Source organism: Amaranthus tricolor, chromosome 10, assembly GCF_026212465.1.
Source record: "Amaranthus tricolor cultivar Red isolate AtriRed21 chromosome 10, ASM2621246v1, whole genome shotgun sequence".
NCBI classification, from domain to species: domain Eukaryota; kingdom Viridiplantae; phylum Streptophyta; class Magnoliopsida; order Caryophyllales; family Amaranthaceae; genus Amaranthus; species Amaranthus tricolor.
Genome location: NC_080056.1, coordinates 6,037,441 through 6,055,746, shown reverse-complemented (window position 1 = coordinate 6,055,746; position 18,306 = coordinate 6,037,441). Strand labels below are relative to the sequence as shown.

Genomic DNA, 18,306 nt, shown 5'->3' with positions numbered 1-18,306 from the left:
GATCATATAAATTTCGAATTATCAAATTTATTTCGAACATATCTAACCCTATAAATAAAACATCTTATATAAATTGTCATCAATCTTCAATCTCGTACATCATTTTTTCAAAACAAAAAAAACGTTGGATTTTGGAACACCATCAATGGCAGCTACTTTTGCATCCCAAAATTTTTCATCCACACATACAAAAATCCACGCCCAAAAAGTACCTCTCATCCTAAAAACCCCGATCACCACCCTCCTTTCTCTATCCTCTTCAACCCCTACTTATTCCGTCCTGTCCATTTCCTCCCCCACCACCACTATAAAATGTTCCGCGACGTCATCACCTCCGCCGGAGAATATTTTCCGGCGACCGGATTACATCCCGAACAAAATATCCGACCCGAACTACATCCGAATCTTCGACACAACACTCCGAGACGGCGAGCAGTCACCGGGAGCAGCCATGACGCCGGCGCAGAAACTTGAGATAGCGAAGCAGTTAGCGTTTCTCGGAGTTGACATCATCGAAGCCGGTTTTCCGGCGTCTTCGAAAGCAGATTTGGAAGCCGTGAAAGCTATAGCGATGGAAGTTGGGAACGATGTCGATGGCGGAGGGTATGTGCCTGTAATATGTGGATTGTCGAGATGTAATAAAGGAGATATTGATGCTGCTTGGGAAGCTGTTAAGTATGCTAAAAGACCTAGGATTCATACGTTTATTGCAACGAGTGAGATTCATATGATGCATAAATTGAATAAAAGTAGGGAAGAAGTTGTGAAGATCGCTACAAGTATGGTCAAGTATGCTAGGAGTTTGGGTTGTTTGGATGTTGAATTTAGTCCTGAAGATGCTGGCAGGTAATTTCTCTTGATTTTAATCGTTTTGCACAATTTAGTAGGCCCTTTCAATTAGTGGCGAATTTTGAAAAGAATTCGAAAAAAATAATATTAATTTAAGTAAAACATAACTAATTGAGAGAGGGATTTCATAAAGAAAAAATATACTCCATCAAAATCAAAAGATAAGCATATAAATAAAATAATGTTAAATTTAAAAGAACTAAATATATTGTGAATTCTCAACTATCACATTTATTATATATAATAAGGAAAATTGTCAAAAAGTATTTGATAAAATTTTTTTTCCCAAAAGACCTAATAAAAAATTTTTGTCAAAAAATATCTAATAAATTTTTTTCTTTTCAAAGACAACTGGTTAAAATTAAATTTTTTTTTCTCATCTTTTATTTCTTTTCCAATTTTATTTCTATTTTGAGTAAACAGTAGAGGAAATTGAATTGGAAAAAAAATTGAAGATGAGGAAGAAAAATTTTCGATTTTGATCAGTCAACCGTTATATTTGACGATCAACTGTAGGAAAACATTAATTGATACTCTTTGGAAAAAAAATTTTGTTAGGTATTTTTTGATAAAACTTTTGTGATTAGGTACTTTTTGAAAAAATAAAATTTTATTAAATACTTTTTTACACTTATTCATTCTAATTCTAATTCTAAATAGAATGACACCGAGATATTAAGGTGTTGGACATATAGTTGATGTTTTTTGAAGTTGTTTTTATAATAAATGGTAATGAAAGTTAAGAAAAATTATAATTTTTGAATTTATATATTATTTTTATTGAATAATAAATTTGATTAAGTAAAAATATGGATCATAAGTATTACAAAAATATTCGAACATGAACTACAACTATTATAAAAATATTTTGACAAAGTTGGTGGAAACACGTGGGGCCTTAACCAAAATAAAAACATTAGAATAAAATTAGTTGAAAATATGTAAGGATCGTAACAAATATTAAGAATATTAAAATGAAAATAAATAAGGTTAATTATGTCAAGGTATACAATATAAATAAAATATTTGTAATGAGAATAACAAAAAATAACAAAAAATAATTCAAAATGACAAATGAGAAGAACCTTACGAAACATAACGTAGTTGAAAGTGTAAAATTAGAGCATTTTTAATTGTTTATAAGCAAATAAGCCAATGAACAAGTAAATGAGAGCATTTTTTAAATTTGATTAAAAGCAAATGGCTTAGAACTAACACATATTTTGACATTTTACCGACTATTTTTATCATAGTCGATATATCATGTTCATAGAAGCTTTGATATAATTGTAAAGTCTCAACTAAAAAAACATGCAAATAAATATGATTGCCCAATATAAAAAGTCAATTATCAAACACTTCATCAAATTTTCACAAATGATTGGCCGATAGGCTTGGCTTGTAGCCTTGAATTTCGGGCCAAATGGGTTTTGGGTTGAGTGTTATACCATGAACTAGATTTGTCAATTTATTTAGATTTAAATTATACTCCATTTAATCATTTTATCGACAGTTAATTCTTTAACTTTAAGGGTATGCCTGGAAACCAAGTAAATGAAGTGTAATTAGTATAGGATAAAAAGTCAGTGATTTTGGCAAGTTTGAAATAGTGAATGATTACAAATGTAATCAAATAGCCCTAAATAAAGGGTAAAAGTTTACTCTGGGATATATTAAGGTAAAATTTACCCCAGCAAAAAAAAAACTTCTTCCTTCCTCCTTCCACCTTTTTATTGCTCTGCCCTTCTCCATTGTCTTCATAAGTCTTCAACCTTGGTTCTCTTCACTATTGTCTTTTTTTTTTTTTCTTCATCAATTGATGATTAAAATCCCTACTTTTGTTATTGATGATGAACAATAGCAAAATTTTGTTTCTAACTGCCATTGAATAAAAATGAGATTTTTTAGGTTTAAAACCGAAATTTATTTTAATTGAAGATTAAAAATTGAACATTTTCACCAATGTCATTTCAATTTTTAAATTTACAATTTAATTTTGTGTTAGTTATTATTATCATTAATCTACATAATTATCAAAATTTTGAGATTTTAATTGATGATAATTTGAGAAGGTTTTAGGAAATTTGAGATTTAAAACATAAATCTTAAATTTTTTATCATCAATGATGATACAGGAGAGAAGAATGAAATTAATCCCATGACTTATGCCAATCTTAACAAAATTAAACATTTCCTTCTAACTAATTCCCCTGTAAAATTTATCCCATTAAAATTTCATTCTTAAATATTTTCCAGAATTCCAGATGTGCCCTGAGATTAAGAAAATTTTTCAAAATCAGATTAAGCCAACATACAATCACCAATAACATTTTACTCAAATAAATAATTGACATTTGAACTACTATTTTAAGGTGAGGTTTGAATGTCATTTTCAACCAAAATGTGTGTATTTAATATTGGTTTATATGATCATCAATATCTTTATAAAATTTCCTGTTAATCCTATCCTACGTAAATTAAATTGTTAATATGTGTGTGCCAATTGCTGAGGTGGGCTAGAATTTTTTTTTCTTCTAGGGCCTAATAACCAAAAAATATATTACAATTATATAATTTTATTATTTTTTTATAAATTTTATTATAGAAAAATTTAAGTTTTGTAGAATAATGATAGAGCTGCAAACCTATTCACAGGCCAATTGTCTGTGAATTATGCTTGAGAATTACGGTGAAAATAATGGTAGAAAATTAATATAATTTTGATAAGAAAATTAAAATAAATGGTCATGCTTGTAATGTTTCAATAATTTCATTTTGAAAAAATTACTTGATAACTTTTATGAATATTTATAAATATTTTAATGGTCAAATTACATGTAATGATAAAAAATTGTGAAGTCCATTATGTGAAAATTACTTAATAAATTTTATGAATATTTACGCAACGAATAAAAAATGAACATTTACTCAATGATCTCAAATAATAAAAAATTCTCACATGGTGTCTAGGTTGCACTAAAACAGACACGGACACGGACACGGACACGACATGGGTACGGGAAAACGCCAACTTAAAAATGGCGGACACGGGGACACGAAAATGGTAATATAATAAATATATCAAATTAAAGATAATTTTACAATCTTTATTAATTTATTCTAGACAAAAACCATTCAAATTCAAAAAATTTCCAGAAATACCCACATCAAATTTAGAAATCCCAGCTTTGCCAACAATTCATACTAAAATTCCCTTTCTAGAAAAAATTACCTCAAATTCCCCACAAAATTAAGTGATTCTTATTCTTCTCTAAATTTTGTTCTTCTAACGTCAAAACTGCAAACCATTTTTTTCTGTGAAAATATCAGAAAATTTTGAAGATTATTCAAAATCAGAAAAGGAAAAAAACCCAGAAAAAATAAAATTAAAATTGATTTCTTCTCCATTAAAGGAAATAAACCCAGAAATTACCAACAGATTAAGAAGAAAAAAGAAGGGATCGAGTAAGAGTTTATCTGACCTTGAATTTGAAGAACTTAAAGGGTTTATGGATTTGGGTTTTGTTTTTTCTGAAGAAGATAGAGATTCAAGGTTGGTTTCAATCATTCATGGGTTGCAAAAATTAGGAAAAAATGATGATAAAATTGAAAATAATGATAATAAATGTGGTAATAATTCATCAATATCAAGACCATATCTATCAGAAGCATGGGAAGTAACGGAGAAGAAAAGAAAGGAAAATAGTTTTTTTTAAAAAAACGTGTCCTTGACTGCTTGCCGTGTCCTTTTCGTGTCCTTGCTGTGTCCTTGCCGTGTCCGCGTGTCCGAAAAAATATTAAAATATTAGACACTTCATTTGGCGTGTCGGACACGGATTTTCGCGTGTCCGTCGCGTGTCCGTGTCCGACACGGAACACGGTACAGTTCAGAGAAGTGTCCGTGTATTCCAGCATGGTGTCACTAGAAAACATATAAAAGGGCCACATGAGGACTTATTTATTAAGAGTATCATAAGTATGCTTAAGTGTAATGACCGGCCTCATAATAATCTTTCTAAATAGAGTAAGTGGCCAACTAGGCAATGAAAATGAAGGGTTTTGATACTCCCATATTTGATAATCCTATTGGAAAGGAACCTAATCACTACGACGTTTTGATTTAGGTAATGTAAGATTTTTGATGTGATTTGAAACAGAATATAAAATGATAAAAAAAATAATAGTATATTATTATAGTCAGTGTTTTCGTTCCTAAATGTTATGATTAGGGTTTAAGAAGGATTTCAGCAGGACAAAACAAGACCAAAATTGAGGCTAGTAATCCGAACTGCAGGAAAATAAATAACACACATAAAGACATTAACATTAAACAAGTTAAGGATAATTACTGATGGTCTAGAATAATTTTATCTCTAGTTAAGTTTTTGTGTAACTATCTCGCGTTATTATAAAGCTTAAAATAAAAAAATAATTATTTGTTTTAAATGAAAATATTATTTCAAAAATATAAAATTTTAAGTATTATAAAGAGAGAAATTTTTTTGAACAAGTCGGACTTCTACCAATTGCTTGGTATCATTTCTATGAGATTTGATAACTTAAAAGGTTTTTGATTAATGTTCTGGAATTTAGAATCAATGTAGTCCAACCAATATTTTAAAGTCATTTATAAGTCAATATTATTTAATCACAATAAGGAAAAATAAATTTTTATAATCGAAATTTGTATAAATTTTTTATATGAATTGTTTTGGAATTTAGAATCAATGTAGTCCAACCAATATTTTTTTAATCACAATAACAAAAAATTTATTTTAAAAACTGTTTTTGGAGTTGCACTTCAAGGTATGGATTGATAGTTTTTAAACTTCCTAGGTGAAGGAATAATAAGACTTAAATTAGAGACTTTAACTCTTGGTACAAGAGTTTTAAGCCTTAAAATTAATATTTTAATGGTTGGAGGTAGGAAAACTTTTTTTTTTTCATTTAATGTTAAGAAATTAAAACTTGAGTCAACCTATATTAAACCGTCTTATGGTGATATGTTAATAAAAAAATTTTTATTGAAAAATTGGAAAAATAAGAAAGGGCTCAGATTTGATGAAACAAAAGCCAATGATCAATTGTTGACAAATCTACTTTCGGTTGGAAATTGGAATATCATGTTCTAATGTGGCCACTAGAGCCTACTTAAAAAATTTATAGGGCATGTGTAAAATTTTTATTTTGCGCTTTGTTTATAATAAATATATATATTTTATTAGTAAATGTAATATATATATATTTTTTTGATTGACGTTTGATATACGGGAGAATAAGAAGGCCCTATACAATTAATCACCTCGCACACCCTTACATACCTCTCTTATGGCCACCAGCTAGTAACCAAAAGAGTCAACATCATGGCCAAAAAAGAAAGGGTAAGGAATAAAGGCACATTAACAAGTCCATATACAAGCCCATTATTATATAGTGAGATGTCTTATTTAAAAGTTTTCTTTAAACAACTGATCTTGGACAAGACGACCTTATTATGAGACTATCAATTTAGACCAGGTCAATTTGCATGTGTAACAACTTTGGTATTTTTTTATTTTTTGTGCATTTTTTAATTTTTATCTTAAAAGGTATCAATTTTGACCTTAAAGGTATTAATTTTCAAAATTGATATCTTTAAAGTCAAATTGATAAATGCCTAAAAAACAAAAAAAAAAATTTAAATATTATTACATGCGCCTGAAATGGGACGGCCCACATTTCGTTTTAACTTGCGACGGTCTTTAAAATGTTAATTCAAAAATATATTTTACTGGTAGTTTTAGCAAACACCTCATACATGACTTATATAATTTGTTTAACTTTTAAAAACAGTTAAAAGCTATCAACTAGTCAAACAAATCAACTATACTAACTAACAACTAAATGTCAAGTACCTTTTTGATTTTCGGTTTATAGTGCTCAATGTTTCACTTATCTGTCAGTTTGCTATATGTTCTAAACGAAGCATTATAGGAGTATCATGTTTATTATTTTTCTAATTTTAAAAGTGACCTTATATTGAGCATTTTCATACACTTATTTAATAGAAGTATATTTTTTTTTTCTTATCATGAAAGGCGTTTCAATTTTAATTTCATTATTACCCAAATAAAACCATAAAATTATTCCATCTCTCTATATATATATGGAGAGTTTGTGGCTCAATAGATAGAGCATTTGTACGTGGAGCAGAAGGTTTGGAATCTGACCCCTACTAAGCGCAAGTATCAGTTAGGAGGTTTCTTAACAGCGCGCATTTCTCTTTACTCCCTCATTGGGGAAATGGGTATGATGTGTTTGCATCTCTTAAGAAAAAGAAAAACCCCTCACCTGGATCCTGCCTTGTGCGGGATACTGAGAGTGTCCTTTACCTTTCTGTATATATTTATATGTTTTCTATCGATAACATCAGTATAATACTCCCTTCGTTTTTCAAAGAAATTTCAACAAGAAATGTTCATGGAAATTTTAAAAAATAGAATCTTTTATATGATGAATATACTATTTTGTCGATTAGTATATTTGATAGAGAAAAAAAAAGGATCTTAAACATTAAATTAGTGGAAAAAAATGAAACCACAACTAATAAAAAGGTATTGTAACAAAGTAAGTAGAAAACATGTGAAATAATATAAAAATGTTAAAACGAATTTAATGAAAAATATGTAGGAAATATAAATATTATTAAAATATTTAAATGAGTATATTTAAAGTTAATTTTGCCTATAATATGTGATATAAATTGATTTTTTTTTACACAAATTTTATTTTACGAACTTTTAGTTTAGGACTTTTTATTTTGAGGCCATCTCACTATAAGCCTGGCTGGACTGAGTTTTTTTTTACGGGAAGAGTAAGTATTTGAGAACTATTATCTACTACTATATTTGTTAGGAGAATCTATATTACTTTGTGTCTTTGACCAATCAACCTTACCCAAATCCCAAATCCCAAATCCCAAATCCCAAATCCCAAATGTGAGTATTACTTGCTTGTTCAATCTTCGCTCTTGAACAATTGCACATTTGCACTAAACCAATTCCACATAAATCCAAATACCAGCCGCCTGTTAAACATTTCCTCATTTCTCCGCCGCCATTAAAACCCCTACAAAACCTTCAAAAACTCACCTATGGCGACATTGACATCCTCATATCTTCCACCCACTAAAGCCACTATCCCAAAATCTATTTCCCCTAAAACCCCATTCACTACTCTCCTTTCATTCTCCTCCACAAAACCGTCTTTTACTCGCTCTATTTCCTCTAAATCACCCACCAAAAAACCCATCACCATTACCCAATGCTCAACAACCCCTCTTCATCATCGATCATCCTACATCCCCAACAAAATATCCGACCCGAATTACATACGAATTTTTGACACTACTCTTCGCGATGGGGAGCAATCGCCCGGAGCTTCAATGACTCCAAAACAAAAGCTCGAGATTGCGCGACAACTTGCGCGTCTTGGTGTGGATATAATTGAAGCTGGGTTTCCGGCTGCTTCGAATGCGGATTTAGAGGCTGTTAAAACGATAGCGATGGAAGTGGGTAACGCTGTTGATGAAGATGGGTATGTGCCTGTAATTTGTGGGCTTTCGAGGTGTAATAAAGGGGATATTGATGCTGCTTGGGAAGCTGTTAAGTATGCTAAAAGACCTAGAATTCATACATTTATTGCAACGAGTGAGATTCATATGGAACATAAGTTGAATAAAACGAGGGAAGAAGTTGTTAAGATTGCTACAAGTATGGTTAGTTATGCTAGGAGTTTAGGGTGTCAGGATGTTGAATTTAGTCCTGAGGATGCTGGCAGGTAATTCTTTGAACTCTTTTGTTGATTGTTTTTTGTAGATAATTGGATGGAATGGAAACAGAGTTTATCTGGATGGTATGAGGAACACTAACATTCGAATTCGAGTTTAGTGTCAAATGTTATACAATTCAACATTAGGGTTTTAACCTGGGCTTAGATTATTCCCTGTTTACATTGTTATTGATTGTTTATTTGGTAATTATGGTTATGCTTGGAAATATATTTGTGGTTTCTTGAGTGAATTTTGAGATGATTATTTTCTGAAATTGGGTAAAAAGATTAATAGTGTAATTGTGATACAACCTTGTTTTAGCACCATTGCAACATACAATTAGTTTATATCAAGAGACTTTGAGGAAACTAGAAAGTTACTTTTGGACTAGTGTACATAATTCACTAGCTAATTCGCCTTTTGGATTCAGCGATTCGCTCAAATATATCCAAAAATAGCCCAAAACTGACCATAATCCGCTTTTTTCGATTCACGAGGATATTAGCGAATCATATGACACTGTTCTGGACATTAAAGTTACTACCTTCATTATGAATTACTTGCACCTTGGGATAGTGACTGATGAATTAAAGAAATGTTACTTTCAGTGCATTTTTGTGTGTTTTAGCCCTTTTAATGTAGGTAAAAAAGTAATGATATTATAGAGTAAAAACAAGGCCACATCGCATCGATTGCGCTGTAAAGGTTTTCAAAATAAACGAAACCGATATTTCTCGCGTTATAAAGGTGTAAAAAAAACCACATTTTGGGCCGCATCAAGGGATATCTTATGGTTTCGACCGATATTTAGGCGATATGAGAACCGCATCACTCACATTACCGCATCAGCGTTCTGTTACCGTGATCGCGGCCGTTATCGCATTTTTACACTATGAATGATATGATGAGTGAGAATAAAGTAGATGTAAAGTAGAGAATTATCGAGTTGTTTTTTTTTTTTTTTGCCAAACATGGAAAGAGTGCAAGTATTGGAGAACAATTTAAAAAGGTATTGAGTGCTAGTATTACGGAAAGAAATAAGATTTTAAGTTTTTATAATTTGTCATATGGAAAAGATTTGAATTTTGTTACATTTCTTCTGGGTTTTATTCCGCATTGCGAATGATTATTTCATCAGTTTTGTTTCTTAACAGATCAGATCGAGAGTTTCTGTACCAAATTTTGGGGGAAGTTATTAAGGCTGGAGCAACCACTCTAAATATTCCTGATACCGTAGGTTATACGGTCCCTAATGAGTTTGGAAAACTGATTGCTGATATAAAGGCAAATACACCTGGAATTGAGAATGTGATCATATCAACACATTGCCAGAATGATCTTGGGCTTTCTACTGCAAATACAGTAGCCGTATGTTTTGTTCTTTCGTTAATGTTATAGAAATTTGGAAAGAAAAGAATCTAACAGTGTATTGTAATTCAGGGAGCATGTGCAGGTGCAAGACAATTAGAGGTAACAATAAATGGAATCGGTGAAAGAGCAGGAAATGCATCACTTGAGGAGGTGTGTCACTAATGACCGACAACTAAACTTTATTGTTCTTCATTTATCAAATTGTGACTTTGGATTTATAGGTTCATATGTTTCTTGTTCACCGTTTTTAAAAGTAGGTTGTCATGACCATAAAATGTCGTGGGCAATCGCTGGGTGGTCTTTACACTGGAATTCGAACAGAACACATTGTAAAGGCCAGCAAGATGGTACATTCTTGACTTTTCTCTGCGATTTCTTTTGTTTTTCGTTTTTAATTTTTTATTTGTTTAGCGTTCGTAGTGTTTTACTGGATTTCCTTATTTAGGTGGCTGAGTATTCAGGACTGCTTGTACAGCCTCATAAGGCAATAGTCGGAGCTAATGCTTTTAAGCATGAAAGTGGAATTCACCAGGTTTGTATTGTTACCTATGAAAGCATTATGTTTTATTAGTTGAGCTATATTTGTTTTTTTAAACTCAAGTGGTAGCCACTATTTGAGTATATGTGATGTTTTTTCGTCTTCCAACTTCACATTGCAATACGATCAAACTAACAGCTTTTTTATTATTCAACTGCTTTTTAACTTCGTTATCTTTCACTTCAGCTCTACACTTGATTCAATTTATGAATTAACTGAGAGTTGTTTATAATACTATAGCATGGAATGCTGAAACACAAAGGGACTTATGAGATCATATCTCCAGAAGACATAGGGCTTCAACGTGCGGATGAATCAGGGCTAGTTCTTGGAAAACTTAGGTATGCAACACTTTGTTTAACTAAATTCTTTTAGTGATTAAATTCATTATACTACATTATTTATTCAATATACTCCAGTTTCCTCTTTCCGTCAGAATCCTTGGAGCACTTTTTTTTCACGAGTTTCTTGACCCGATAATCTTCTTTTCTTCTGCTTGATGTTTGACAAATGAAGTTTAGTTATGTTGAAGGGAACAGAGTAAATGATGTTACCCTAAGTCTTTGTTTAGTTTACAGAATGGCTTTTTGTTTATTTTTTTTTTCTCTATTGAAAGCAATCTGAATGAAATCTGAAGGAAATGGAAAATGGAGGGAGGCTAGGACATGTGTGGGGGTGGAGAATAGGGAAGTTAGACTTAGGATTGAAAGTGTGGCATTCTGTTCTTAAAAATAAGAAATATTTTTCTTTTTTGGTGATTTTTTTCGTAATTGGGAATGAACCTTTGAGCAACTTCCAAACCAAACCAAACCAAACAAATTGGAAAAATACCCTTTTTTTTGGAGAAGCGGTACCCTTCCAACAGAACACACTATATAAGATTGATTAAATTGAGGAAATAGGAGGGAAGAGAAGAGATGAGAAGACAAAGGAAGGGGTCTAATATGTTTTATTTTGGATTACAAAAGATGAGGTGAAGGAAATGAAGGGGTATATATTTTTAATTTTTTAGAAAACTATCTCTCCGGAAGTGCTAAGCTTTAGAAGTAAACTGGAAAATGAGGGTTGATAATAACTACCCACCGTTTTCATTTGTTTTTTGCACAGTTTTCAAAGCATGTGTTTTGCCTTAATATCCATAAATGCATATCATAAAAAATAAAACAAGTATATGATAAAATTCAATACGCAGAGACAAATCTAACAAAATCTCACATGGATATATTTTAATTTGTAAATATTGATGAAAAATCATATTCTAGTTTCTATCTCCTTAAATAGAATATTTCTTGTAGGAAGTAGGAACATAAGAGAGAACAAAGGGAGTAACAAGGAATGAATGGCTGATCTTAATCCTTCTGTCATACTCACACACTTGCTCTTCATTCTCTCTAGATTTTCTCCTTTCCAATAGACTCCTTGTTATCTTTTACACTTCTGCAGGTGGCTTGCTGGCTTTTATGCAGTTTTCATTTATCCATCCCCAATCCCCTTTATGTTACATAGGATATTAAAATTATTTCCCTTGTTTAAAAGTTTAATAGGCCGTCCGTCCTATTCTCTTTGCTCATCTTCCCTGATATCTGGACAGCTGTTCTTCTCCTTTTCTCTCCGTTCTCCTCTCCCTTCTTCCTGCCTTTTTCCTTCCTCCAATGTTCCAACATATCGTAAGTGTTGCAATGAGGAGGCCACCTTACTGTCTGAAGGGATAAGGCCTGCATCTCGACTTAGGAACTCATAACAGAGGTAAATGCCCTTGTATTGCAGCTGGCTATTTCATGATGAAGATTCCATGGTTTTGCTCTAAGATGAAGTTTTGAAGTGTCTTATCTATGTACTAATGTTGAGAATTTGGGTGTTTAAGGTAAAATGAGTCCAAGCTACAATGCTTAGGACCCGACATGAGTGTTCCCGTCAATACTATCTGTAAAGTCTAATACACCTCAAAGATTTAGTATGGAGAATGGAGGCTTGTTAAGGCCAAATAAAGTAGGTAGAAGTGCTAAACAGCTGCTACTTTTTTATATCTTGCTCTGAATTTTAATAAAGGGTCAATAAGCTATATGAAACTGAAGCTTTATACTTAGCATTGTGTCTTTTGTCATACAATTTTTGACATTAGCCACTTCCATAGTATGATATTGTTGATAGACATTTGTTATTCTTGCAGTGGACGGCATGCGTTGCAAAAGAGACTTGAGCAGGTGAGTGGCTATGCAATTGATCAATATCTACTGAGTTCAACTGTTCAATTTTACTTGTGTGTCTAAATGTCTAATGAGTTTCTTATTTTTTTCCAGCTCGGATACTTCTTTGAGGGCAAGGAACTCGATGACATTTTTTGGCGGTTCAAATCAGTCGCTGAGAAGAAAAAGGCATGTGAACTTATCCTTGACTTATATTTAGGAAAAATTACCGTGGACAATACAACATTTCGTTAATTTCCCTACAAACGTTTAATTAACTATGAATAACACCAATTTAGATTTTTTTTCCCTAGAATAATACCAACTGTAGTTTGTTAACTAATATACCAATTCTTTTTAGTCACATAATCTCCTATAGTTTGATTTTTAACATGTTAGAGATATTATTAATGGTTTATCAAAAGTTGGAATTTTATAGGGAAATAAGCAAAAGGTTGTTTCTTCCTGATAGTTTTTCCAATAATTTATAGGCATCTGTTTGTGCTTTTGTTGGAAGCTGTGTAATGGCAACTTACTGAATTTTGAGATTGCAAATGTTCATGGCTCTGTTTTTTGCTTTTGTGAAGTATTATGTTAAACTACTCATTTATAACTTTTGTTGTGCAAGAACCTCGTTAATCGGCAATTAGTAGTAATTATGCCTAAATGTCCTTTTTTTTTTTATGGAATTAGTTATGTTCATTTGTTTACGTTTACGATCTTAATGTTTGCTTGGAGCACCCTGTATTAGTTTCTTGGGATGAGATTGTCTAATTCGTATTCTGATTCACCAGCATGTCTTGGATGAGGATATTGAAGCCTTAGTAGTTGATGAGCTTTTTCAGCCAGACTCAATTTGGTCACTTGGTGATCTTCAGGTAGTTTATTGATCAAATAAATGTTTTATATCTTTTTGACTACAATTTAATCGATTTTTCACAAATGCTGGGCAGGTCACATGTGGAACTTTGGGGCTTTCTACAGCAACTGTTAAGCTCATTGATGCTGACGGGATGGAACATGTTGCTTGTTCGGTTGGAACAGGACCAGTTGATTCAGCTTATAAAGCTGTTGATATGATTGTGAAGGTCTGTTGTAGACTATTATAAACTTTTGCGCTATTTGTAGAGCCGTCCAAATTTACACCCAATTAACCAACATGACTCGACTTGATCTGAATTAGCAAGATATTTAGTTTACACAACCCAAAATTCCCCCGACCCAAAATATCGTACCCAAAACGCGCCCGATCATTCAAATGTACACCTCTAGCTATTTGGTTAGTTTCTCGACATAAATTTTTTTGCCTGTGTAGAAAAAAGGGCTCATATCTAGTTGTGTTGATGTTTTTTTTAAAAAAAATAGGTGCTGAAGTTGTTTCTTGGAAATACGATGTTGACTTTGATAAAGGGAAATGCAATTATGCATTGCTTATTGTTGCAAAAAAATGTTCAATTCTCTTATGTTTTAAGACTCTAGAAATGCATTGCTTCTTGTTCCAAAAACAAAATAATTCTCGCTATTTGTTTCATTCCGAATTTCTTTTAATCTTATTCTAGGTACTTGTTTATCTTCTTGCAGGTGCCCGTGACTCTGCTTGAATACTCGTTGACCGGAGTGACTGAGGGTATAGATGCCATAGCCACCACTAGAGTGTTGATACGTGGAGAAAATGGGTTTTCATCTACACAAGCAACTGGGGAGAAAATTCGTCGAACATTCAGGTATCGGGTTATTTTCTGTTCTTATGTAGTATGTACAGTTACCGTGAACTTTTCTTAATTTTCTCTGTAACGACCTGCAGTGGAAGTGGGTCTGAAATGGATATTGTTGTATCAAGCGTCCGAGCTTACATTAGTGCACTAAATAAGATGCTAGCTTACAAGAGTAAACCTGATCACAAAATCCCAGAGAATTCTCACGTTTCTGCCTCCGATGCTGTTCCTGCTGTTAGCGCTTGAATAGAGAATTTCCGGAATTGCTTTATTTCTTTACAAATGTAAGATTAACCCTCCTGCTCATTGAGTCTACGTTTTTTCAGAATGGCGCCACCTCGACTTAATGTTATACATTGTGAATATTGAACACGCGTTTGTGTTACATGGAAGCAACCGTGTAGTGATTTCTCGAGAAGGAAAGCATAGGTTGTTCTCCTGTTTGCCTCCTTTGTAGTATAATGTTCCTCTCGTATCGACCGTCTGTAACCAGTTTTTTGAGACAGTATTCTGTAATCTGTCTTATGGCGAGGTGATTTTATGCCGATTTGTGTCTTAAAATAATGAAAGTTCATTCGCGGTATTGAATCGGAAGTATCTTGTTTTCTACTTTACGATGGCCGCTTTCACCCCAAGAATATAATGTAATGGCTTTCAAAGTATATTAAGAGTAGTTCATTGTCACAATTCTTGTTTCGTTTGTGGTGTTTTGGATCTGATTATACGAAGTTGGTGGTTTTAACAAATAATGAACAATCTAAAACATTCTCTTTTGGATTCAGAAAAAATGTCTATATTTACATATTAGAAGGGGATTGCGATAAAAAAGTTTCTCATGTACAATTAAAGAGGGAACAAATAATAAAAAGGTATTCACATGCACAAATTAAGGAGATTACAATAAAAAAGGTGTCCACATATGTTAGAAATTATTACTATAAATAAAAATAAGACAATTAGAGTGAACTGACCTAAAAAGGAAAGAAAACATTTGCTTTGACGTGGAGGGACAACTTTATATGAATATATTCATGTATGGTACACATTTTCATTTAGTCCTGTAGTATTATAAGTCTATGATATCAATTATCAACTATCGACTTTGGTTATTGGGTAATGCTAAGGGAAGAGAAGGGAAAAGAATAGAGAGAAATGGTCGGGGAAGAAGGGCATGCAATGAAAATCAAAACAAGTTTTTATGAAAAGTAGTGTATATTTCAACTGAAACAAAACTTAATTTTCATGCTGTATCAACTACCAACCATCCAAACACAATAAAAAAAAAACTATAAAAAACTTGTAAATTAGAGTTATTCAATAATGTATGTATGTTTACAAAGTCACTCTCCTTAGAATACTAAGGTTGAGATTATTGAGGCATAGGCTCAAGCTCAGGCTCAGGCTCGGGCTTGGGTTCAGATTGAGGGGAAGGGGAAGAATTTGAGGGTTGCTCAATTACTTTTTTTCCTCTCTCTCTTTGTTTGGCCATGGCTTGTTTCATGGCTTCCTTCCTTTTTCTACTGGCTAACACTTTAGCTTGGACTGCACTTATGTTTGGATCCTTTTTCTCCTGATCTGTTGGTGGTGGAGCTGCTCTTCTTGCACCTGCCCATGCTTTTTTCTCACCATAAACTGCACCAACTATTCCAATCGTAATAATATTTCTGCATTTAAATAACAATTTTAAAGCCTTAATTCAAAAAAAAAAGTCCGTTATATAGATAGGATCATCGTATTTAGTGGTTGTTCATAGGGATTTTTCTTTTTTATTATTCATTTTGAAATTCAATACTTTAACTTTGCTACTAAGACAACTATTATTATAAATTTAAATGTTTTAGTACTTTTTACCTTTAAAATTGTAAATTATAAAAAAAAAGTCTCACACAAAATTGAGAAGTATTATTTGTTTTTTTTAACGAACTTAGACACCATTTAATATTTTACATCTAAATTATAGATATTCTATATCCATTATTGAGGATATCATAAAAGTCATTTAAAAAATTTTCCAGTGAATTATTTTATGTTGTATTTGGAAATTGTGATTTTATTTGGAAATTTTAAATTAGTTAAAATTTATGATTCGATAAATAAAAAAAATTTAAATTTGATAACAAGGTAGGCTTAAAAATGTATGAATAGATAAGAATCAAATCGAAGAACTTTTCTAGAGAGAGCGACACTTGCTCCAATTCATACAAGACTCAATTTTTAATTTCACTCCTTAAAAGTAGTTTAAGTTGAAAATTTAAAAATAAATACTCACTTTATTATTATTATCAAATTTTTTATTTATAATATTATAGCTCACTATATTTAATTTCTTAATCACTATATCCACTTTCCAAGTTATTTACTTTAACTGATCCCTTTGTCGCTAAGTGATTGAAACACCATCAATTAGCACAAGTTTTTAAAAATTATTAAAAACTACTAAATTGCGTAAATAAAACTAAAAAAAAATAAAAGAAATATATAAATAAATATCATAAAAAAAATAAAAACACTACTTAAAATAAAAATATTATAAATTAAAAAAGAATAATTAAAATTGACGGTGTGACAATCTCTTAGTCTCATGGCCTCACCTACCTTTAGCTTATCATTAATTTACAAATTACATTCATATTTAGTTAGGGATGGAGTGATTTGTTTATTAACCCCTATAATTATGGATTATTATTATTATTATTATTATTATTATTATTATTATTATTATTATTATTATTATTATTGAGGTTTTTGAGAAACATTTGGTTTGAATGAAAAAATTATTCATGTAATAAAACAATTTTTATTTTCAATGTAAAAAGCAAATAATACTCTAATTAGTCTTGTTATTTAATCTGATGGGAAAATTTAAAAGTTCGAAAGGGAGACATTGAGAAGTAGGGAAAAGAGAATGGAGAAAATTTGTTTATTCCTCCTAAATTTATAGGAATATCAAGCAATGGAAACTCTTTTTCACTCTAATTTTGTTTTTAAAATAATTGTCAAATCGAATAATAAAAACATAGAACTTAATTTTCTTCAAATTAAAGACCTCCTAAATACATATTGGACTTCTTGTATTATTAATCCTACTTCCAAAATTAATACATAATAAATAATAACAATCATGTTAATATTCTCTTATTGATCAATCTTAATTTGTATTTTACTCTTAATTAATAAGTTGATGTTAGAATACACAACATATCTTGTGACTTCAACCATTAATTTAACCTTTGGAGAGTTGGTTCTTTGACATGGTATCAGAGCGACCATAACAAGAGGTTACATATTCAAATTTCACTAACTTTCCGTCTAAAGTAGAATATTTTGTGCCATGTATGAATAGTGTTTAAAGTATAGAATATATTCTGAGACTCTAACCATCCGTCTTAATGTTTTTATATAAAATTTTTATAAATTTTAATTATGCACAATTTATTATAACGTGAGGTTGAAAGCCAGATCAATGCACGTATACGGGAGTCATACTATTAGAAGTTGAGAGGAGAAAAAACCTGCGGCTGTGGTTGACAGTGCGTAGAACGAGGGGCGCTGCATCAGCATCGGCTGACTCCTTACGCGGTGGCGGCGACCACCGTGTATTAGTGTTAGGCTTGGAGTTCGTTGATGATAATCTTACTCTTAAGCTGGATATTGGAGTTGTACTTAATGCTTGACTCATTTTCAGTTCTTACAAACACTTTAAAATAATTGTATATTTGCTTTTAAATTCAACTGTAATAAAATAAAGTGGATCATGACATTTTTTAAAAAATGTTACGTTTTTATGAAAGAAAATCTGTGTATTAGTAGTCAGAAAATATGGATAGATGTGAATGT

The 18,306-nt window shown here is 31.5% G+C and overlaps 2 protein-coding genes across 3 annotated transcripts; one reads left to right on the top strand and one right to left on the bottom strand.

The window, feature by feature from the left end:
* The first annotated feature begins 95 nt into the window (after positions 1–95).
* Positions 96–15,156, top strand: LOC130825543 (2-isopropylmalate synthase A-like). 2 transcript variants are annotated; one of them, XM_057690820.1, is made up of 12 exons: positions 96–846; positions 9,814–10,027; positions 10,100–10,180; positions 10,288–10,377; positions 10,476–10,562; positions 10,809–10,909; positions 12,739–12,772; positions 12,869–12,943; positions 13,549–13,632; positions 13,708–13,842; positions 14,336–14,478; positions 14,559–15,156. In XM_057690820.1, exons 1-12 carry the CDS (start codon positions 146–148, stop codon positions 14,713–14,715), a joined length of 1,902 nt encoding a protein of 633 aa, XP_057546803.1. In that variant the 5' UTR covers positions 96–145; the 3' UTR covers positions 14,716–15,156. The 2 variants fall into 2 exon arrangements, with proteins under 2 accessions (XP_057546803.1, XP_057546804.1); XM_057690821.1 differs by lacking the exon at positions 96–846 and adding an exon at positions 2,889–8,667.
* Positions 15,157–15,662: 506 nt separating this feature from the next.
* On the bottom strand, positions 15,663–18,306 carry LOC130825544 (uncharacterized). Its single transcript, XM_057690823.1, has 2 exons — positions 17,982–18,306; positions 15,663–16,133 (listed from the first exon to the last, which is right to left on the bottom strand). Exons 1-2 carry the CDS (start codon positions 18,146–18,148, stop codon positions 15,839–15,841), a joined length of 462 nt encoding a protein of 153 aa, XP_057546806.1. The 5' UTR covers positions 18,149–18,306; the 3' UTR covers positions 15,663–15,838.